At 40.3% G+C, this 24344-nt stretch overlaps 1 protein-coding gene across 1 annotated transcript in view; it reads right to left on the bottom strand.

Annotated features, from left to right (window-relative positions):
• The window catches only part of naaladl2 (N-acetylated alpha-linked acidic dipeptidase like 2), a 282516-nt gene that overhangs the window by 194763 nt on the left and 63409 nt on the right, over positions 1-24344 (bottom strand). Inside the window, exons 5-6 of the mRNA XM_028404275.1 lie at positions 12904-13023; positions 7452-7584 (exon numbers count right to left, since the gene is read on the bottom strand). Of these exons, the coding sequence (XP_028260076.1) occupies positions 7452-7584; positions 12904-13023 (253 nt within the window). The remainder of the gene's footprint in view (positions 1-7451; positions 7585-12903; positions 13024-24344) is intronic.

Here is a 24344-nt window from a genome sequence, read left to right as displayed (position 1 = left end):
GTTTTAGCTGGTAGGTCTATGGGGATTTAACCCTGACCCATATCAGCTCATATTATTTATGAAAATCTATTTCATTTTTTTGGCTACCTAGCTTGGTTAGTCAGCTTAGAATATTATGAGCTGATCTGGTCTCAAAGCTTCTGTGTTGGTTTTATTTTTCAGTGGCAGATGTGGCTGCTTGGTAGCCTTGACAACCGTTCAACTTTGCAAACATTCTTTCTTTAAGTCTGCAATCTTTGTTGAGTTGGACATCCCACTCAATAAAATCCTACTGTACCAATCGAACCGGGTTCTGTTTTACAAACTTGTATAGGAGTGTACAAGATCTTGTTTTAATATTTAATACATTTTTAAAAACACATTTTTATGATTTTATAGGGCTGATGGCCACAAGGCCTATTGATTGGTATGCAGTGCTGCTGTGGCGTTTTGGGTTGCAGGTTTGTGTCTAGGGTGGAGTTGATTAGATTAGTAACACGGAGCGCCTGGCCAGTGATCTTAAACTCCACCTTTCTCTTGTTAGATTTTTTTTTTGTTTTTCACTTACAACATGTAACATACACACATTCACACGGCCATAGATCTGCTTCCTTTCACACTCTAATCTTGTAAATTGTTTCTGCTTTGGTTAGATTTGGCAAAGCTCGCAGCATGTCTTTTTTTGTTGTGGTCTTATTGAGCGGGCCATAACAAAATGCTTTGTTTCTCTGATTGTTTATATGACTATCCAATTGCATCCAGAGGGAGTTTATTCTGCAACTGTTGGTACTGCCCTCTGAAAATCCAACTCAAATCCACAGAGACCGGACAAATTCTTCGAATAAAACAGAAAAAAAGAATTAAGATGGCTGGCCAGGCTAACTACAGGGGACCTGACTATAAATATGTATAAAAAGTGTGTGCCAGTGCAGATGAAATGATCTGTGGATGCTTATTCATAGAAAACAAAAAATGGAACAACAACTATAATAGGAACACTTATGCATCTTCACAGGCCTATGCAGTATAAACAGGGCCATACTATGCACAAGGTAACACTGGTACTGAAGGTAGGAGCTACAATCCACTGACACAGGCCTTTAAATGATGATGATGATGTACAACTTCCACTACTGTGCAAAAGAGGTGAGGAAGAGTGTGTGCAGAAACCAACCGCACAGACCCTACAATCACAGCCTATCATGCAGATGAACAACCACCATGACTATGATTGCCTATCTAAAGAGAAAAAAAAATAGATGTGTTCCAACCTTGTATTTAAATCAATATGCTAATGAATACATTTTCCATTCATTGAGTTCATTTGAATCCAGCAGAGGTATCCAAATAACCCAAGGGACCCTGTGTAAAAAGACCCACCTGTCACCCTGTTCAAAAACTAACACAGTGCAACGGCTTGAACATTCTCCATTTGGCTACATCAGATTAGAAGCAATGCATTTTAAAGGTTAACACAGTTGCCGCCTCCATACACACAAGCTGTGTGTGTGTGTGTGTATAATATCAAAGGGAGCACGTACAGAGAGCAATCACGAACTGATGACCAGCGGTTCTCATTTGTTAAACACAGCGAGGGGATACAACAAATAAATCTGCGGTAGACAAACCGCACACATGGCAGCCAGCTACATTCAAAAGCGAGAGGAAATTGCCTCACTACCAGGGGCAACAACTTGGCAAAAGACATGACACATCTGATAGAGAAATGTGCCAGAGACAATTATTTTTCTCACAAAGGAAGAACACAGTGTCTATTTCCCTCTTGTGTTCTGCTGTCTCCTGAGTTGGGAGCATGGCATGTCTTTTAGGCAGATTGCCTTATTGTTAGAATGAACAGAAGCACGTCCAAAAGCTGCATCTGTAGCGCTAATGACACCCAACAAAAAAAAAAAATCTCTTTATGAATCTGAACAGAATCAGCTCAGTTAATCATTACCTCATTAACCGTCCGTTTTTACAGCTAAGATACACAGAAGCATGCTCTAGTACGAGTAGCAAGCCATTATGTAGTTAATTTAAGATAAAGTTGAGCTTACAGCATAAATTGTAGAAGGATAAGTGGACTTACTGTATTATGGCTAGATGTAATGACTGCTTGGATAATGGATCAATTTATTACTGAAACGATTAATCAACTAATAAAATGAACAAACTATAATCAATGGCACTTATTTGGCAAACTGCTTTATAATTTAGCTTTAGCTTGTTTTAGGCACGTGTTAACCAACAATGAACTATTAAGATTTGAGCTGCCCTTGCTGCTCCCTAGACTGTTATTATCATTATTAATACAACAGTTCATATAACACATTGGACAATATTTTTGTCGCGTATTTTAGGTATTTTACATATTCGATACTTCGTTTAAAAAAAGTTTTAAAAACCAGTTTTAACTCTGCACATGAAAGCCAGCAGATCTGGTCACAGTGGAATGAGGTCAGGCATTGCTTGCTTGTTGCACTGAGAGCAGAATTTGTAGTTTTTTTTTTTTTTTGTTTGTTTTGTTTTTTTTTAATATGTAATGTTGTGTGTGCAAAGAATTTATTTTTAGGAAAGTGTTTAACAATAATTAATATATTATAGTTCTGGGAAGTTAATGGGATTTGCACACACTACTGATTGACTGACTGACCAGAAGACATGAACATATCTGGCTGAGCTTATAAGCATGTGCTTCCCTCGCTGCACTGCCTGTCAAATATATGCTTGTTTTAATCCATTATAGTGAATCGGTATACCTGCATTTTAACTGCTAATCAAGCTTTTACGCACTAAAACACACAAACAAAGCTGCATTCATTAGCAACTTCAACTACACAAACACTTTTTATGTTGGCCCCGGTTCAGCTTTCATACCAAGTGTCAAGACAGTTATAGGACAAGCAAGGAAATCCAAGCTGTGGCATCTCTTCCAAGAATAAATGAATGCTGCAGCAGCAGCATTTCAGACTAGATGAATGCTGGAGCAAAGTGGAGTGAACCTGACAGCCAACACCTGCCGATGACATCCGAGCAAACACTGGGGGCTCTGCAGGAATCTGCATTTCTTTTTCATTAACGCAGCACACTCTGTGACATTCACAGACATGTGAGAAACACGTGGGGAATACACACACGACCTAACTTTAAAAACCTGAGTTGTGTATGCATTCTCGATTGCCCACACACTGACACGCAACATGCATTAGAAGTAGAAATAGCATGTATGCATGTGTGGATTTGCAGGCAGTGTACGGCCACACAGCAGTGCTACGACGCTACATGATAGAGTCAAATTAACAAGCTGAGAGAGGAGGAGGAGGAGGAGGGGAAGGGGGGGGGGTGGAGAGAGGAGACAGCAAAGTCCACACAATGCACTGAGAAAGTCTAAGGGGGGCATTATACAGAGCCCTGGCAAACAGTGGAATTACATTTACTCCAAACAGCTCTTCCACTGGCAGCATTTCCACCCGGGAGCAACGCTGACAGCTTCTTGTGTCTTATTTTTTTCCCCCCCATTTCAAAACGGAGGCACTGTTGACACCACAGAGAAGTGAGTGTGTTTTGAAGCTCTTTAAAACACCCAAGGACCTAAACGGTAAAAGCGATTCAGCCCAGGCAAAACAGGTGCCATGTAACAGCTTTTCACAGAACAGCGGGGGCTCCGTTTTAGGGGGTAAAAACAGCCTACATTTCCGTAAACTGTATTTTTTTTTTACAGTTTTGTAAAAGAGTGTTTGGGGAGTACTCATGACATGACTACAAATTTCCATGTATGTACAAATCTTCCTGTTGCCAGCAGGAGACGCAGCGATGCCTCCTTCATTCAGCACAGATGTTCTGAAAACGACACTGAAAAACAACTGTGCTGCCCTTAAAGGAGCACCTCCTCATGGGAAACGGCTGCGCTTGCATTTGAATAATGTGCGCTTACATTATTGCACTAATGGATGCAATTTTCATCTTGACCATGGGAATGTTCAACCAAAGAAGCTGAAGAAAGACAGCTGACCGCTGTTAAGTGGAGCGATCGCCATTATTAGATCAATTATTATTAGACCGCCTGTTCAGTAAGTGGTCGCTGCAGACAGTAGGGCTACATCATATTTATCACATTTTTTAGTTTTTAAGATATCAACAGATTTACATATCCAAAATATAAAGGAAAGAGATGTTTGTAATTGTTAATATCATTTAGGTTTATTTACATCTAAGCCCTTTGTGTTGATGATCACATCATCATTTGAGACTACAAGACATGTAGCTGTCCATTATATGCTGTTTATATTGGAACATATTCTCATGTTTTTCTGTCAATCAATCACATTTCCCAAAACTAAGATCAAACTTTCCGTCTGCTCTTTCCTCAGAGTTGCTCTGTGTTCTTAATTCACTTTTAAGCTAAGGGTGTTTTCGCACCTGGTCCCTTTTAAAAGAACTGAACTCAGTCCTCTTTAAGTGGATCAAAAAGTGGACCAACAGAAAAAGATCTCAGTTCTTATTGTGTTCACACTGGGTCCTCTAGAGCAGTGTTTCCTAACATGTTTTGAGCCATGCCACGTATTTTACATGTAAAACATCCCACGGCACTCCTTCCCCCTCGTACGTCAGCACACGCACACACACTGACTGCACTGAGTTAAGGTAGCACTCGCATACCGGACCAACACAATGACCGTCCTTATACGTTACTGGCATAGATAAACTAAGACAAATTAATTAAGTGAAAATGTATGTGCTGTTAGAGATCAGAGTTGAAAAACACTGCTCTAGAGCTGCCAGACCCCCACTGCACTGAAATCTGGGTGGTTTTCACTTGAAGCAAATGTCTGCTGCTGTGCTTGCCCTCCTGTTTTTCTTGTTAAATTAGCATTCATAGGGGAAATAGAGTTATTCATATTACATATGAGCACAAAAAGTGATTGAGGCGACTACAAAGAATGGTGGAGAAGAACTTTGTTGCTACAAAAGTCTACCGCTGAGTTTCTCCCGGCTACAGTCACCTGACCAATCTACAGCAAACCTCCCGAGGTGGTCTCAGTACAGTTCACTAAAAAGTTAGCGGTACAGTTCGCTAAAGGGGTCTGGGTATGGTTGGACTGATCTGAGTTCATTTAGAGGGCTGAAAGGGACCGAGTGTGCAAACACCCCAACAGTCCTTAGTCAGTCCAGTCCTTTTCTTTAGGTTAAGATGAGATCTCTCCCAGAGGATTCTTCGATTCTTAGTGAATACGGCTGCTGATCTGTTGGCTATCCAGTGCAAGTATTTCCCTTCTTCTTGCTGTCTAGATTTTCATTACAGAGATGTCTTTATTTGCAGGTTAATGACTTCTGGACGGCCTGCATATTAGAGTAAATTAAGAGTCAGAATCACTTGTGTAGCAGTGTGGAGAAATGTGCAGCTTGTGTATGAGCATGTGCTTGTGTTCTAATTGACTCTCTGCTGTCCTCAGCTGCTCTCCTCTAACTGTTCTGTAGTTTTAATAGACTGTAGCTATACTATCAAGAGTTTGAAATGAATTTCTTGTCACAGAGGACTTTTATTATCTTAGCATGTTAAATACACTAAACATGTGCCCCTTTAATCATGCTTTGCACTTTAAAACTCATCTATGAAGTGGCGGATTGTACCACTTAGTCCTATTTGTGAACAATGATGTGATATCCAAAGGAAATAATTGCACAGATAGCTCACCTGGAGCCCAGTAAACTGAGGCCAGAATAGTCCTCTGTGCAGCAGCCTTCTGTCTCCATCACATCCTGTTTCCATACAGCTGCATTATTTTACTAGATTCTTCAGCCTTTTTTTATTTCTTATATCCAGCTCAGCCATGGCTGTCAGTGCTAATAAAACTACACTCTGAGGTAATTATTCAACGAGGAATATAAAGCAATATAAAACTATTGAAAAAGAATACCATTTATTATTAATGGAATTTCTAATTTGTTTAAACCATTCTGAAAACAGCAAAAAAGGAAATATCAATGCACTCTAAACTTTAATTAAATCCTCATTATTGGTTTTATTGAAATAAATAATAAAAAAAATCACAAAAACAGCCTTTTAATCTAAGCAGCTGTCTGGCAGCTGAATAAAGTGTATGGTTGATATGAGTAATGAGGTGTCCTTCCACATCTTCTGTACTTCTGAGCTGTACTAGCACAGGGGACCTGTGAGCATTGCAACTGGTGAGAGAGAGCAGACAGCCAGCATCTGTCTCTCTCTCTCTCTCCTCTGCTTAAATACACCCCAACACACACATCCAGGTACACACTCTTACACATGTGGCCCAGACATCTGGTGTGAGGCTCTACTGGGTCCTGCCACTGTGGTACTGGGACTCTTACAAGGACTAAAGATACTTCAGCGGTAATGACAGATCCCTCTTGACCAGACCGGGCAGAAAAAAACAGGAAGTGGGGACAAGACTCAGGGTTGGATGGGTCAGTCATCCTGGGAAGGGTGATTTAAATACAGTAGTAAAGAGTCACAGAGATGCAGAAAGATATAATGTCCTCTGTCTCAGGCCAAGGTAATACATGTGAGTAACTTTCAGGTATTGATCAGATGCCAAAGAGGACGATCACTGAAGGGAGCCATGCCCGGATCTTTTTACCTCATTTGTTTCCAGGTGCCCCCCCCCCCACCCCCCCTTTTTTTCGTCTTGTCATCTTGACTCAGTGATATTTTGCACAGCCAGTAATAATAATAATAGTTTAATAGTAAAAAGAAAATTGAATCATATACAAACTAAGGAGAATTAATGGAGAACAAGAGTGTTTTGAGTGTTGCATTCACGGGGAGTGAACAAAGTCTGTGTTCACTTGGATTTACTGGCATTAAGTTAGATAATAGACTGCCATGCAATAACTGTTGAGCCTCTGGAAAAACAGCAAAAAGCTTGTTATTGCAGGCAGTGATGGGTTATAAGAGGGGCCTGGCCTCTGAGGCCGAGCAATGAAGATAAAGGTACTGCCTGACTACAGTCAGGAAGCTGAAGCAAGAACAGTCAACACAAGTAACCCACCCCAACTATTCATTTGTCAAGATTGTGTTTTTGTGACTAGTGTGTGTTTTTCTTTTCTCCTTGTGTTTTAAAGCGACATGAGCTTCCTGAAGTTATTATTTGTGCTCTTAAATGGAAGACAAGCAGAGGAAATGTGCAGAGAATAAGTGTCAGAAATGATTGAAACTTCACCAACTTACAGAAACAAGAGCTGGCAGATTCACTCTGGATAAGACCACAGATAAGAAATTGTTGCAAATGAGTAGAACTACACCCATGTGAACAGGGCAGCAGACTATAAATAAATATGGATGAACCTGCTGTGACTTCTTCTGAAGGTTTCTGAGGGGTGATTTGAGGACTTGAGGACAAATCTGGAAGTCTTGGCAAAGTTTGACCTATAGAACTTATTAGCTTATTGTGTTTTTTTGTGTGAACTGTGGGTAATGATGTTTTGTCACTCACCATTGGCGGGGTTTCCTCCAGGGTTGAGCGTGACTCTGAAGGCTTGTCGCCAAGTGTGGCGGCCAGGGGGAGCGTCGCAAGGGTCGATGTAAAGAAGGACACCTCCGAAACCCAACTCAGACAGAAGGGAGAGCTGCACACGCACAAATACATAGATATTGTAATTATCAACAGGCTTTTCAATGAATGTAGCAGCACTAACTGTAGACTAAATGTCACTGTTAAGTGATACAGGCCTGCCTGGTTGTTGCTTATAATGAGTAACAACAGTAACAACAGACTTATATTTTGAAGGCTTCTGTTTGGACAGTGCACTTCCACAATCTGCTAATCAAACATAGTGATGACAAAGCAACGGTCTTTGTTATGTTGCTAATCATCTAATATTTATCACAGAGAATGATTAATAGTTAATAATAAAGTGATTTCTTGTTGTCTTTTTGAAGCTGTTTTTTTTGTGTTTATCCGACTGGCTGCTTTCATGGCGATCAAAGGATGCAGAAGAGTTCTGAGCGGGAGGAAGTGTGCTGCAGCGGCTGCTGTGCACAGCAGTATTTCACTGTTGTCCATGGGAGATGTAGTGTCCTTGTTTTTTATGAGCGTAGATGACTATTTTATTGAATATGTGACATCAGCCACGGTCATTCTGCTCATCACAACTCTGTCCTTCAGTGGAAAACAGGGACACACACACGCAAACACACACAGACCAATGCACACACAATCACCTGTTTACAATACACACACACACACTGCACATACTATATACAAAAATAAGAGTTACACATACACACCAAGTCGCTGACATTGACTCTGACATGATGCTTTAAATAACTGATAGTACAACACAGAGCACGGCCTTTTGTACAACACACAGCAAAGGAGAGAAATAGAATTCCCAGAATCCATCACTGGAATTTAATGGCTTTTTAGGAATGCTGTACTGAATGATGCAAACAGTGTAAACGTGTGTAAATCCAGATATGTTGTATGTACAAACACAATGTCACAGCTGTGTGTTTAAACAGCAGAAAAATCTGTCTACGACTCCATCAGCTGTGTGTGTCAGCTGGACCAATTGGTTGTCATGACGATGCTACCTGCAGTGTCCAAGATTTGCACCTCCTGACTGCTGTTTAAAGGCAAACTCATCTTGCCACACAACATGTGTGGTGTTTGTATTCCATGTGTTAAAAATGTGAAAATTGGAGTTTACATAAGGAAAGTTTTCATCAAAAAAGAGTTATTTTAATGCTCCTATTTTTTACCCTGCTGAGGGATATTTTTGAGGTTTTAGTCACATATTCTGAGACTGCCCTGAAATCCCAGAATATTGGAAAGAAGTGGAAAAAAAAGAAATTAAAAGGGCTATCAACGTAAACTTGGAATGTTCTTTGTATCCCTGAGGAACAGACATACATACATAAAAAAAGACATAAATAAATGAAAATGATTGCGATAGAGTAACCAGTCAAATGACCGTTTGACCTTTTAAAGTGAATGTGTACAAACCCTGAAGCTGAAAGCCTGGATTGACAAAGACAGTTTCTAACCAACATCCTGGTACCTATTATCTGCGATAGAGGGCTTCGGTTTATCAAAACCCCACTTTGTTAACTAAGATCACAAGAAAACTATCCGGCAACAGTGTACCTGCAAAACCAGTCCTACCTTAATAACTCTGCTAGAATATTGCAGTGACTTTAATAGGGCTATAGTGTTATTCTGCACTGTGATCCCCAAATTAGTTCAGTTAAATTACACTAATAAACACGTGTGTCAGTTGTGACTGACTGCTTGTGTAACATTGGGATCGCAGTCACCGTCACACGCTCATTAGTGAGCGAAGCAGGCTCATCAATCACTCCCGCCGACTTACATGTAAAGGGCGATCATTTCTCACACACACACACACACACACACAATGAAGCACACGTGATGAAATTTGTCACAAACTGTGGGTGAAACAGGAAGAAAATGGGTCATCAGCCTGTTGCTAGAAGAGGTCCCATGTGACAGCTGTTCCAGGCTAATGTAATGGATTTTTAAAAGTCTAACAGTACAGATGTGGTATAGTGACCTCTACTTTAAACACTCCCTCTGCTTTTTTTTTTTTTTTTTTTTTTGTAACCTCCATTTACTCCTGTTATGCCTCATTAGCTTGTCATTTATCACCACCTTCACACATTCAAAAAAGTATGGTAAGGTGTGCTGGATACAGGAAACTGGATGGTGCTGATCCAAGCCGTCCAATAAGGAAGAGGCACAAAGGAACGCATCAGATGCGTTTCTCTTGCTATATCAGGAAATGGAGGTTAAACCCTGCATGCTTTCAGATCATGGATAATGTAATCACTTCCCTGCAGATCATACATAGAGTAACATATACATAAATGCATTATTCCCCTTTAACAAAACACCCTGAGGTCAGTGCTGAGCTAGTTCCATAGAACATCTTGTTTTATTATGAATAGAATTGTGTATTTGATATCAAATATTCAATGGTCTTCATTAGTTTGGTATACTGTCACAGTTTATCACAATTGCACATAAACATTTTATAGCCTCAAGAACATGTCATATGATGTTAATCACCACATTATTTCATGATAAGTCATTTATACTATTTCTAAAAAAAATGCATAGATTTAATTGCATTATGAGGTGTAATCTTAGTGTGGTTCCCAGGATCTGGATCACTGTTGTGTGTCTAATGTAGACTGTAGCTGCTTTCATCATGATTTAATGTGCTATAATTACCCATATTTGTATTTATTGTCTCAAAAGATCATTAATATGATGAATACATTGATACATTAGTGTAGAAATTTAAAGAACAGTCACAGTTTACTAATGATTAATAATTAGAAATGGTAATAAAACCAGGCAACATGCAGAGTACTACAGAGGTACACACAAAGCTGCATTTATGCCACATAACAACAAGGGGACCCTGTATTACAGCTGAATGAAGAACATGAAGGCTCATCTCATGAAAGGCAAAGATGCAAAGCCCCATTGTCTGTTGGAGAAAAGCAACAGAATGCAGCAGAATGCAGGATGGACAGACTACTACTAGACAAAGGTTGTTGTTGGCTTTTAGCTGAGCATAGACACCCTGTCCTTTCCCAACATGGGGCACCACAGAGGTCCTCACACTAAGCAGACATACAACTCATCCAGTATAGTGTCATACAGGTTATGATGCACTGCTATACTGACTCAAAAGACCTCTTAGTAATAGGTATAAATGTATTGTTCTGATTATAAGACAGTAGTGGTAGAGGAAGTATGGAAGCTTGGTATTAAAGTAAAAGTATAGTCACCCAGCAAAAATATATACTTTAGTAAAAGTAGAAGTGCTACATCAACAATTCTACTTAGGTGAAAATCTTATGTACTTATTTTTAAATGTACATAAAGTTAAAGTATTTAAAGTAAAAGTACTGACACATCTAGGTGCTGCCATGTTGATACAGAATGCAGATAGAGCTCCTGGTGATACTTCTGCCTCTACACATGTCACTACTAGTAACTCCCTGCCAGCAGGCCCACACAGAATGATCTGCTATATCCACCAATCGTTTTTGGGCCCTCTAAATTCAAACATATCTTTTAAACATGTCCACTGGTGGCTCAGTTCAGTGGAGGATGACTCTGGATCCATGTTCTGCTGCTGTGCTGCTGCCAAACATGAGCTCTGCTATCATTGGAGCTGATAGAGCCACCTGATTGGTTTAAACTTCAGAGATAGCAACACAATCCATATGTTTGTGTAGATCGAGGAAACATGTTGGTGAAAAAAGAATATAAAAAGTGTAAGGGTAGCTGGTACTACCATGATGCTACCATGATGCTACCATGACACTACCATGACGCTACCATCACCATGTGTCAGTAAATCTATACACGCCTTGCTTTTGTACTGATCGTTTGTTGGTCAACACCCCTGAGTAAGTAACAATGGACTTTTTATGAGCTCCTCAGAAATCTTCTTTGTTTATGCCAGGACATGCTTCCACGATCTTTAATTGATCGCTCTTGTTTAAATGAAGAGGGCACTCACTGACACCTGATTCTAATCCCATTGACTGAAAACACACATAGACTCTCGCTTTAAAATAAAATGCTAATCCTAGAGGTTCACATACTTCTACCACTCACACATATGTAATACTGGAGTGAAGTCATATAACTTGGGTTTATTTGTACTTTTTACCACTTACATAAAAATCTGCTGATGTTTTTTCATATTTATGCAGAAATAGAGAACATTCTAAAGGGTTCAGAAAACTTTCAACCACCACTGTACCTAAATGTTGAAGCTGAGTACCTTGGGACGTGAAGGATTATACATTGTTGCTTTTATTCCTGTTTATATGTGTTGATTAATATTCCCATGCGAACATCAACATCCTACCCTCAGCCAAATTTCTCCTCACACCTGTGAAAGATAAGAAATTCACCCATGTTTGGACTCACAGTCTTGCACTTTAGACTTTGTTGCGTGGATGTGGTGCACAGACAGAACCACGTCAAGGATGGTGAGTGCCACGGGTTGTGGGCCTCAGATAGATAGCATGCGCAGAATCAGACGTGAAGCTGTCGGTGTATCTCACTTTAATCCCCGCTATCAGTCTCTGTCAGATTAGGTTTGCTTACTGAACGAAGCAGGAAGAAAATGGAGTTTCTGGAGAGGATTTGTACTGGTCCGTGCATCCAAACCCCCACTGATGTAAAAAGGCATAACATGGTATAAATCTCTGTCACTTATTTTATATAATTATTTTTTTTTAACAGTACAGCACCTCTTTGACACTTATTCAGCCATGGAAACAATAAATTACCATTAGTCTAAAGTGCCATTAGTGAATATGTACAAGTCCTCACAGTATATTGGTGGAAGTTTGGAGATTTAATGAAATTACTCCTTATTTTAATGGCAAGTGAAGATAAATGTACGAGTAATTAACATGTAAGTAGATGTTTATGTTTTAATTAAGTGGATTGGAATTCATATTTTTTTTCCTGTCATCCTCTAATTGATGGGAAAACTGCTTTGAGCGGGTTGTGGCACGCTTCCAAGGAGAAACAGGCCCAATCAATCAATGCATTGCTAATGTTGTTTTTATTTCGATTTTCATGAAGGCAAACGGTTTAACACAGACGTGTTAGATACAAGTCTATAGTAAATTTGTGCTTTAAAAAAAAGACACTGTTTAATAGAAAAATCCCTGTGTTGCAGGCAGCAGTTAGTTCCTTCAAAGGGTAGCGAGCTATATTTAGATTAAACATACCTGATATCATTTAGGTAACTCACCTTATTTTTAAAGATCAAAAGATTTCATTTCTCGATCTTAGTGATTTTTTTTTCCTGCAGCAGGATTACAGTATCAGCAGTAAAGTGGAATGTGTGACTCCCTTTGTCAGCAGGGCTTTGAATTGGTCTTACCTTGTATAGCAGAGGAGCTCGGCCGAGCTTCACAATGGCGATCTGGTTGGTGATGTTCATGCCGTCTGTGGCTCTCCTCAGGTCATCCACGCTGCCATACTGCACATCCACCACCTCCCCCTGGTGAGGAGAAAGAAGGTATTCATTAAAATGCTGCATCAGGTCAAGTCTCAGTACTACATGAAGTGGAGGACCATAACTTTTGGCACAATTTGTGTGTCATGTTGATACATTTTTAACATTTTGGATATTATTTTATTGTAATAATAAAAAAAAAAGTGAAGTGCCAGAATTGAATCTGGACGGAGGGTTGTAGGTCAAATTCAAATTCTTTGTGCTGAGACACATTAAATTCACATTATCTTACCAAGTGCTTAGGGTGCTTCACACACTACAATGTGTAAGGAGTACAGATGCTGCTCCAGCAGCCTTGCTCTCCAGCAATGTTAAATCCTTAGAATCTCTCACTGTCTCATTTTCTAAACAAATATGGATTAAATCAAACTAATGGGGCACTGTTGCTTTAATAAACAGCAGAGCCAGAGGCATCTTTTTCCTGGAGGCAAGGCAAGGGAACTGCCTAGGGTCCTAGGCCACTAAGTGGCCCCTAAGGATCAACGAACTTAAAACTACAGCAGTGGCAATGTACAAAGTTAGCAATGATTGCAGACATATTAATGGTGCAGTATTTCTGTGATGTAAATTCCCCACACCCAAACAGGTCAATAGCTGTTTGTCAGTATTGCTAACAATGTGTATGCACAAACACCCTTTATTAACCATACTTCCCATTTCCTACTTCATGTTTGAAAGTTCACCTGCAACCTATTTTTTAAAGTGCCACCAAGTGGCACTCCAAAGAATAATGCACAATCCAGCACGGTCATAATAAGAAGAGAAGATGTAAAAGAAGCAGGAATACTGCCCTGCTTCACACAATCAAACCCTCGCTCCCCCCCGTACACTGCATGCCAAACGACATGTGATGAGGTTGAATTTATGCCCAAATCTAAAAGGAAAACCTGCATGGAAATGACCTCGCATTGTACAGTTGTATTGTGTGTGGCCAACACCTGAGCAAGTGTTGCAACTCTAATGACAACAATGGCCGAAGAAAAAACAGGAGAAAATGTTTGTTGGTGTCAGGTTACTTACGAAAGAATGTTGTTGACTGGAGGGGCCTCTTGTCAATTTTTTGACCAGGACACCAACAGATTCTGGAGGTGCCTCATTTTACACTTTCATATACAACTTTTCTGCAGTTTTACACAAAAAGGAAACGCTGCCTTAACTTTTTTAATCATTTACATGAATATCTATGTATGTATCTGTGTATTGCCGCCTAGATGATTACAAGAAAAGGTGCAGACAGAGCATGTAAGCATTTCTATATTGATATGATACATAACTGTCAAATCTGTCAAACAGATGAGCTTTTCTTATGTATCCCACAGGCTCAACAATGGACAGCCCAGCTTTAAAGGGGCCTCGGATGACACCGTGACAGAAAAAGAATACACCAAAAACCATTGGAGCATAGTGTGACAATGTGACAGGCTATGCTGTCCTGATCATATGCTGAAGGTTATTCTGTGAATGGCATTATTCTGGAGTATTTTTATTTTTTTTATTTTGTAAAAATCAATAGTCTTATAGTAGAATATAATACAAAGGTGTGTGTCTCTTTGTGTGTGACTGAGCGAGTGTTAACATTTCCCAAATAAAAGTGACCTAGAAGTAGTTGAGGAAAGTCAAAACATTACTTTTTGGGATCTCTCTTTGTTCCTGTCGTTCTCTCCCCCCTTACCGCATCACCTGGGCCCAATTCATTTTTCATGTGGCCTGGGGGTGAGCGTAACGCGATGCTGCAGTGGGAAAAAAGTGAGCGAGCGATACAGAGAGAGCTTAGCTGCAAAAGAGAGAGAGAGAGAGAAAGAGGGGAGTCCATCTTTGTGCATCAGGGGAGCTGAGGAGATGAGAGCAGGGGAGAGAGAGAGAGAGAGAGAGAGAGAGAGAGAGAGAGAGATTTATCACTTCTGCCTGCATTTGCATCATAAAAGTCTTCCATTTAAACTGCGGGCTGTGGAACAGTCCAAGACGCAGCAGCAAACTGCAGTACAGAGGGACCTCTGTACACAGTGAGCTGGTGCTGCTGTGCTCCATCTCTCTCTGTCTTTATGTTTTATCCTAATGTAATTAAAGGTATTGGTGTGTCCATCTGGCTCATTGTCCTGTGAAGATGCAGATTTTTTGACCTCTGAACCCGGCCTGACCCGGCTCAGGCCTCTACTAAAGGATGACAAACAGACCAATATATCTTGATGGATGGGATCCAATAACTTTGACTATCTTTAAATGAATATGTTTATACAGCACAGTTGCATTCATGTACATATTCATTAGGGAAGAACTCTCATTGAAAGTCACCCTAATGAAATGTTATATATTATACTATATTCTATTCTATTTAATCTGAGCCGTTTTAGAAAAACCACTTGCTGTGGTAACATGTTTAAAAAACAAGTTCAACTCAAGGACTCAAGCACAAATTCATCATTGGGAACATTTTCCACTGTATTATTATGAAGAGATGGTGAAATATGTGTCACCACTCATTTCCATTCATTTTAATGGGGCTTACAAGAAGGCTATATTCTGATTCATAAATGTCTTGTATTGATTTTTGAAGTGGCAGCCAATAAAAAATACACATAAAAACATCCACACACACACACACACACACACAGGTATTTCTACCGTTGTAAAAAAAACAAAGTGTTTAAATAATTCAGTCTTGCATCAGAATTCATCACAAAATAATAATAATAATTAAAAAATCTGTCATCGATAACTTGCAGGAGGTAATTTTTCATTCACAGTAAAATAAATTGAAGGAAATAAAAAGTGAAGCTGGAATGTTTCCCATCCCAGTGTCTGTCTCTAAGCACATATGTGGAGGAGAGAGAGAGAGATAGAGAGAGAGAATGAGCATGCAGGGAGGAGACGGAGGAGGAGGTTGTGGATTGTTTCTGCTGATTGAAGGCTGCTCAAACACTACAATTAACTCTAATCACATCAAGTAAGTAAAGTGCCTTCACAATGACACTGTCATTATGTGGGGTCAACAAGAAGCAGCAGGCTGACAGAGGGCCACTGATGGGAAAACCATTTTTTTTAATATCTTCACAAGGTACAGTATGAATACATTTATGTATCATTTTTATAAATAAAAGAATGTTTAATGACTAAACTGAACCAAGTAGATTTAATGCCTGATATAAAGTACTTATACCATCTTTTATATACTGGCATACGTTAAACTATGTATGTTTACATACACTGAACTTTTTTAAGAAGCACGTCATTAAACACTATGGAAAAAAAAAAGATGTCACCGGGATGTGTCTGTTTCTACTGTATGTGGTCACAATCCAGTGAAGTCGCTCTTGTATCTGCACAGTCTTCATAATCACACTTGAGGCTAGCCTTATAGAGAAAATGAATTCATTAGATTCCAGAGCACATGTGCCCCCACATTTGCATATTAATGAAGAAAAACTGTTTTTTTTTCCTTCAAACTGCAAGAACTTCATTATCCTCTAAGAGGCTGAGTTCATATTAACAGAAGACCCCGATTCTGATGAAGATAAGTATGATGGCACAGTAGTAGTTTCTAAATAATGCTAATTCACCTAATTATAGATCCTATTAGAGTATCTTGTGAGGTTTAATACGCTGTGGTGGTTGATTGTCTGTCATTATTTACACAGTATAAAAGCAGTAAGATAATTTAGCCTCTTTTAAAGAAGACTGATTTAGGTATTGAAAAATATGCTGATATCATAATTTAAAATCACTGACAAATAATACACTCTATAGATTATTAAGCTTTTTTGTGTTGGGATGTTTGAGGATTTCATTAACATGTATTTCTGGATTTGTCTAACAAGGCCGTCATTAATGTACACAGAAGGGGCCAAAGCCTTTAAATGTTTACTCAGTAAATATGGACTGTGATATGCATATAAATGCATCTTTATGCTTTCAGACTTTCATTGTTAACCCTCTAGGTCTATTATATAAGCTCTTTGGTGTGGAATGCACATAGCACTCTTTTTTAACAGGTTATTCCTAAAGGCTAATGGTTTGTGAGAATGGTGTGCATTTAGTGCATATAAGAATAATATGTAAAGCAAGGAGGTGTTTTGACTAGATGTGCAGGCTGGGACAAATATTAGGCCTAAGTGGACCTCATAAAAAAACTGTGTGCCTAAGCCAAGAGCTGCTGAACAAAATTTCATTGTGCCTTGCATAGTGACAATAAAGATTCTTGATTCTTAAAATATACTTTTCATATAGAACAAGGTTGCTCAGCCAGAACCAGAAGTGAAATCCTGGTTCTGTTCTGCAAATTCGAAGGTGGTCCACTCTGATGGACTCATGGTCAGGGTCTGCAAGTGCTGCATTTGTGAACAACAGTCTGACAGATATCAGTGGAAGCACTAACAACTGGCATAGCCTGGTCAGTCACCCCCTCACAGCGACGCAGTAAGAGGTTAATGGGAAAACTGGCACTGTTGTAGACACTTGTTAGAGCAGGAGTGATGGCGCTGAACAGTGTAACTAATGTGTATTTATCAACAAGCTGATGGAAAAGGAAAAGTCACGTCCTAAAAAACACAACAATGTTCACACATAATGTACTGTGTGTTTATAAGATAGAAAGTAGTCCTGGGCAAACAACTGAAGTTTCCGACACATACTGCAGCAACATCATTACAGCGAGACATTCTATTGAGCATCTTTGCCCTGATACAAGTGACAGTGCCCTGGGTAGACCATAGAGGGGATAGTAGCCAAGAACCAGGGACTCCTAGAGGATTGCTGGAGAAATGGTTGGCGGGCACACTGCCAACAGGTGGAGACAGGCTGCAGAGTCTTTCTGGGCCGTGCCCTTCACAGTATCTACATCCTGCTGGTTATGAGCAGAAAGAGCTTCCGCTGATGCTGTGGATTAAGTGCTGTGCTCTGCTGCTGCTGGTACATAGACCTCCATATTAAAATGTTTTCACAGCAGAGAGTAACAGGACTAACCTGGTAAAGATTGAACATGTTTAAGTCGATAGTGATATTAAATAAAGGTTAAAAAAACATATGAATCCATTCATTAGTATGTTACTTTTGAGGTAGTGAATCAAACAGTACAAGGTGCAGGAGCTGTTAGCAGTAACCAAAGCCCAGACTATGATGTTTAAAGGCCCAAACCTAAACAAATAGAGTGAAGGCGGGCTGAAGATATACTTAACTGTGCAAAAACTCAAGAGAGCTCAAACAGCACCTGATAAAAATTTCTTTCTGCCATGCATGTTCCTCCACCATCCTTCCAGCATCTTAATATTTAATCTATAAACAACCAATTGTGAGTGGGAACAAGTTCTACCAAACGTTCAACATTATGCAGCATTGATCAGGCATCCAAGAGAGGAACTTCTGGGAATGTGTTGGCAAGACAATCATGGCTATTATTTAACCATCCTGCATCATTATTACATTCTGCCTGCAGCTGCAGCCCATAATCCACACCTTCCACATACAGAGGCCATTTTTATTCAGCACCTGAGCTTTTTCTATGTGCCACCGGTAGTCCCTCAACTGTAGGGTCAGTTGAGGGACAGAGCAGAACCTGCCAGAACTAAGCCTCCTGCCTGGTCTGATGGGGCTACATTGACCTTCTAAAGGAAAGAATTGACAGTATAGGCTTTTCAACTGCCATCACAGTGATTGTGGATTCTTTGAGTCTGTCAACATGACATCTCTCATCATCTCTTGTGTCAGCATCCTGAGCTGTTTTCCAATGAAATCACTGCACCATAGAAGCAGCCATGGCCTAATGTGCCAAGCATTTACTGCTGGCAGAAGAAGAATCATTTCTGTTGCTCTTCATCCCAGTGACCCGGCTTTGTCCACTTGTTTAACAGCAGGAGTATACAGTGAACCGTGGATTTCGATTCCAGGTTCTCTCCTCTTGCCGGTGCTAGCTGTGTGTCTGGCAGGAGATAAAAGGGTGACACCATTTGTCCTTCTGGCACTGACAGCAGAAGGCCAAAAGTGGTTTCTCATAAAGGGTAGAGCTTCATACATTTTATCCTTACTAAACTTCCGACACTCTCAAATACCTCTAAATCTCAGGCTGTCACTGCAGAGATGTCAGCTATTGCCTCGGGGCACCTCACCTGGGCCGGGGTGTATCCTGCTCCACCTTACCTAAGGTAAGGTTAACAAAGAAATAGAGTGCAGTGTCTGGTTGTCCCAGTGCTGCTTCATCTGCTGAGTTTGCCGTGTCAGCAGCCTGTTCTTTACTGGAGGGAGAGCGACCTTCCAGTTCTATGCTTTCTAAAATACTTGTGTCTTTCTGTGCTGCTCCTACCTCGACCTGAGGCACAGTCAGGATGTATGGTTTAAACCTCTAAATAAAATATAATTAATCACATTATAAAGGAGAGAACATACCAAAGACTACAACAATGTTTGGAGGATAAATTAATACTTCAAAATAATAAGATCATAATATAAATTCAATATATTGTTTGTATCTTTTCCTCCCACTAAGTCAGAGCCGGCTATTGGCATAGGCAACATAGGCAGTTTCCTAGGGCGCCACCTGCTGGAAAGGGCACTGCTGGTGCAGGTAGAGAGTCTCTATGATTTGTGGGTCCTGATGGAAACTGATGGGATTGATTTTGCCTTGAGGGGGTGGTCAAGGAAAAACAAATACCGCTGTTCCATAGTCTCGCCCAGGGCACCACATTGGTTAGAGACGGCTCTGCACTGCACTGAGTGATGAATGTTTGGTCTCAAAGCCTGCATTTGAGTATTTAACATTATTAAACCCTTATTTATTTTAATGTAATTTCCAAATAAAGTGTCAATAACAGTAAGTTTATTTCATTTATTGAGGAGTTTTCAGCCAAGCTTTTATGAATTAAACTAGCATGTTAACTGTATTAACCTCGTTGTTGTGGCTGCTGTGATGTAGACAAGGTTACATTTAGTACTCTAGCATTTCACTTTTACCATTTAAATTGTAATGTGTGAGCATTGTTAAAGGTAGGGTAGGAGATTTCATTCTGATGCAATTTTGTTAAATTAGTGTAACTTATCTTTACAATCCGATAGCAACCGATTAGTTCGGCAGTTTCACATTAAAACAAAGAATATTAATCATCTGTGGAAGCTATAAAACGCTAAAAACATCAGCCAATCCTCCAAGACGACCCTGCGCAGATAGTTGGCTGGTTGTCACTCTCTTCCTGCTCTACGCGCACCAGAGAGGTACGTGCATGATGGCGTGTAGTGTTGCCAATTTTTAATATACACTGCTCAAAAAAAGGAACACTAAAATAACACCTCCTAGATCTCATTGAATGAAATAATACAGTTGAATATCTTCACACATTACATAGTAGAATATGTTGAGGACAAAATAACATAAAAATGATCAATGTAAATCAAAATTATTAACCCATGGAGGTGTGGATTTGAAAATATACTCAAAGTAAAAGTGGAAAATCACATTACAGGCTGATCCAACTTGAGTGGAAAGGCCTCAAGACAAGTCAGAACGAGGCTCAGTAATGTGTGTGGCTCCACGTGCCTGTATGACCTCCCTACAACACCTGGACATGCTGCTGATGAGGCGATGGATGTTCTCCTGAGGGATCTCCTCCCAGACCTGGATTAAAGCATCAGTCCACTCCTGGACAGTCTGTGGTGTAACATGGTGTTGGTGGATGGAACGAGACATGACGTCCGAGGTGTGCTGGATTAGATTCAGGTCTGGGGAACGGGCAGGCCAGTCCATAGCATCAATGCCTTCATCATGCAGGAACTGCTGACACACTTCAGCCACATGAGACCTAGCATTGTCATGCATCAGAAGGAACCCAGGGCCCACTGCACCAGCATATGGTCTCACAGTGGGTCTGAGGATCTCAGTCCGGTACCTCTGGCTAGCACATGGAGGGCTGTGCGGCCTCCAAAGAAATGCCTCCCCGGTCATGCTAGAGGATGTTGCAGGCAGCAGAATGTTCTCCACAGCGTCTCCAGACTCTGTCACGTCTGTCACATGTGCTCAGTGTGAACCTTCTCTCATCCGTGAAGAGCACAGGGCGCCAATGCTGAATCTGCCAATCTTGGTGTTCTCTGGCAAATGTCAATAACCCTGCACGGTGTTGGACTGTAAGAACAAGCCCCACTTGTGGACATTGAGCCCTCATACCACCCTCATGCAGTCTTTAAGTGTTCCCTTTTTTTTGAGCAGTGTATTTTACAGGTGAAGCATCCTGCAGCTCCATCTCTGCTGTGCGTTTTTCCCCTCTTTAGTTCATATGTGTAGGCTGAGAATATACTGATCTGACATATCCAATAATAGATCTCCAGTTACTACATATATTATATAAAGTAAATCTTTAGCATTCAAATATGGAAAAAAAAGAAAGAAAGAAACAGTGCATTGGACAGTAATGAAGACATCCTATAGACAGAGGATGAGAGCAGACAAAATGTGAGGAAATGGGGATGAGTACCAGGGAGTGTTTTTCTGTAGCTGTGTTGAATTAGTCAGAGGCTTTTCCCCACAGTCTATCCTTAAGGCTTAAGGCTTAAAAGTAAGCATTTATAAAGCATCAGTGAGCTTTTTGACACTGTGATGTTGAGTCACATAATGAAGTCTGTGCCTTTACCTCAGCTTACCTTCATCTTTGTCACTTGCATCCAAGTGAATTGAATATGTAGTAGCATTATAATTAATAATAATTGTGTCAAGAAAGATGGCATGTAATTTACAGACAAGGGTGACATGGCTAAAAAACAACAAAAAAACATGTGGTCAGCCAGCCATACACTCGTGTGCTTCCCTGTCCAGCCAATTCAAGATCTGTAAAGTCTAATGAAGCATGAGGAGGTGTGGACAGGCAAGTCCTTCCACACCAAACTGGGGAGATCTATCGTTTGAAACAGGAGGCCAGCAAACACACAAGAAAATCAGCCAACTCTTCATTGTATGCTCTAAAGCTGCAACCATTACTCTATAAATGGAGATTTGGAACAGCTAGTCTGAAAACAGGAACATTTCAGGACATTTTCCACTGGTTTGTCCTTTAGAAGTCAGAAGTTATCAGCTGCAGATGTAGTAGACTGCAGCATTAAGATTTACCACCTTTACAACTAGAAACAGACCAGCAGGATGCTTCAATTTATCTTTTATTTGTCCTATAGTGCACTTGCTCATACACAACAAAAAGTCGTCAGTATACAATATGACAGAAGAGACTAAGACCCCGTTTCCACATACACAGGTATCTGTAAAAACAGACTTTTCCCTTCGTTTGTGCCTTTCATTTAGACATAAACAAAGTTTTTTAAACTGAGTTTGCAGCAGTCTGCGCATCAGTTCGTGCGACCTTTTTTGTGTAGTATGGCTGCCAGAGTAGGCTGCAGTCTAGTAATGGAAGCATTCCGGGTAGCGTTTGCATTTCTGTTGGTGTAAGCACTTTTTACATGTTTGCATTTGCAAATACAGCTCCTCTCACTTTGTAGAGGAGCAGAGACATGTTAGGTCTTTTGGAACAACTTCTGACACAAAGAGCCAGACTGCGTTGATGAGGCTTTTGATTGGCTTGCACGGCTTTCTCCTTCTAACTACACTGCCACCCACAGGCAGTGGGCAGGTTAATGTAAACGTGTGTGCTTGATGTTATTTTAGAAAACGGAAGGAAGGAAATATTCGTTTTTCAAAATACACTGCTATAAACGTGGTCTTAAAACCAAAGGCCAAGGTGTGGATTCAAATCAAGTTTTTAAAATATTTACATAATATATGTCCTTTCTCCTAACATTGGATTTCCTTGCCTATATATAATTCCTATATATAATTCAGGATACAGTACTTGTCAATAAGTACAGGATGGAATAAGTTATTTTCACACATGCATATATATATATAGTTTAGGCAGCACAAGGTGTTTCATCACTGAGATGCACTGCAGTAGTTACCATCTGTTTGTGCGCAGGTAAAATACACTATTTACTTCTTCCACCAACTTATTCATGTGCCTGTCTTTGCATGTTCTTACAGCTGTGACCGAATGGTCCTGAGGCGCTACCCGGGAGGCTGGCATCCTGCTTCACTTGATGGATAACATCCTCTTGTGGTTGTGTACTGTGCCAGGAGGATTTTCTATACTTCATGTCACCTGGGATGCTGCTTGTATATTCTCTTAGTTCCTTCTTTACAAGTCCTGTGAGTCCTACGCTATCTAGGTCTGCTTTGCACATAATTTCCCAGATCTGCAGCCATTCTTCATTTCTGCTTATTAAAAAAATAATAACTATATGGCCTGTTTCCTCTTCAAAACATTCCAATTAACTTAACCATACAAACAAGGTGAACACTACAGGAGTGAGATCAGGTTCATTATAGGAGTACGAACTTGGAATAAAATAATCAATAAAGATCTGACGATTGCCTCTCTCCATATCCAATAACTGCCACACAGATGGAAATCCAACCACAAAAGTCCACATTAGGAGGTAGGGGTGCACCTGATCTGTACACATGTACAGATGTCATTTACCCACGACTCATTTCAAAGCCCTAAACGTACAAATGTGCTTAAAAAACTTCTCCAAACTTCTCCATTTTCATGGCTAGCACAATAACTTTTTTGTTTTGCCAGATTCATTATATTCACACAGGCAATATTTGCCCGAGTACTGCTGGACTGCTAATGAAACAAACACAACTGCACCTGTAAGCTTCATGTGATCAGAGTATTTAAAAAAAAACAAAAAAAAGCTCAATAAAGGTTCCATGATCTGAGAAATAACCTAATTTAATGTTATTCCTCAGATCTTTTGTGTGTGAGTATAGTTCCCACAGCACCAGGAAAACAGGGCCACCAACAGTAGAACTTATTAGTCCAGTACACTTGCTGTGGGCCACTGTTCATCCATCACAAACGCCATATTTAATTGTCTGAAAGCCATGTTTAGATCCAGCAAACTGCCGCTTAATTCAAGGCAGCATGCAGGAACAGAGCTAGGAAATAATCCAGTGATGGATGACTGTGACCCTCCTTTGGGTAGACTTCGACGAGCGGACAGCTGGATGGATCGAGCAAAGCGCAGAAATGAGAACGAGGAGAAAGAGAGAGAGAGGGGAGGGTGGGGATGGAAAGAGAGAGGGAGGAAACTTGGTATTCAGAGAATCACTCCAACTTTTCATCTGCCCTCAGGCCAGGCAAAGGCTCAGGGGAATAACAAGCATCTCCTTCAACCCCTTTCTCTGTTCCAGGGATACAGAGAAGTAAAACCCTCCTAAAAATAGTGTGACTGCATTTCTGTGCGTGCGTCTGTTGGCGAGCGCGGGCGGACTACATGCA

This window comes from Parambassis ranga, chromosome 4, assembly GCF_900634625.1.
Source record: "Parambassis ranga chromosome 4, fParRan2.1, whole genome shotgun sequence".
In the NCBI taxonomy this organism is placed as follows: domain Eukaryota; kingdom Metazoa; phylum Chordata; class Actinopteri; family Ambassidae; genus Parambassis; species Parambassis ranga.
Note: the sequence above shows the minus strand (reverse complement) of the source record. Positions and strands in the feature narration are given on the sequence as shown.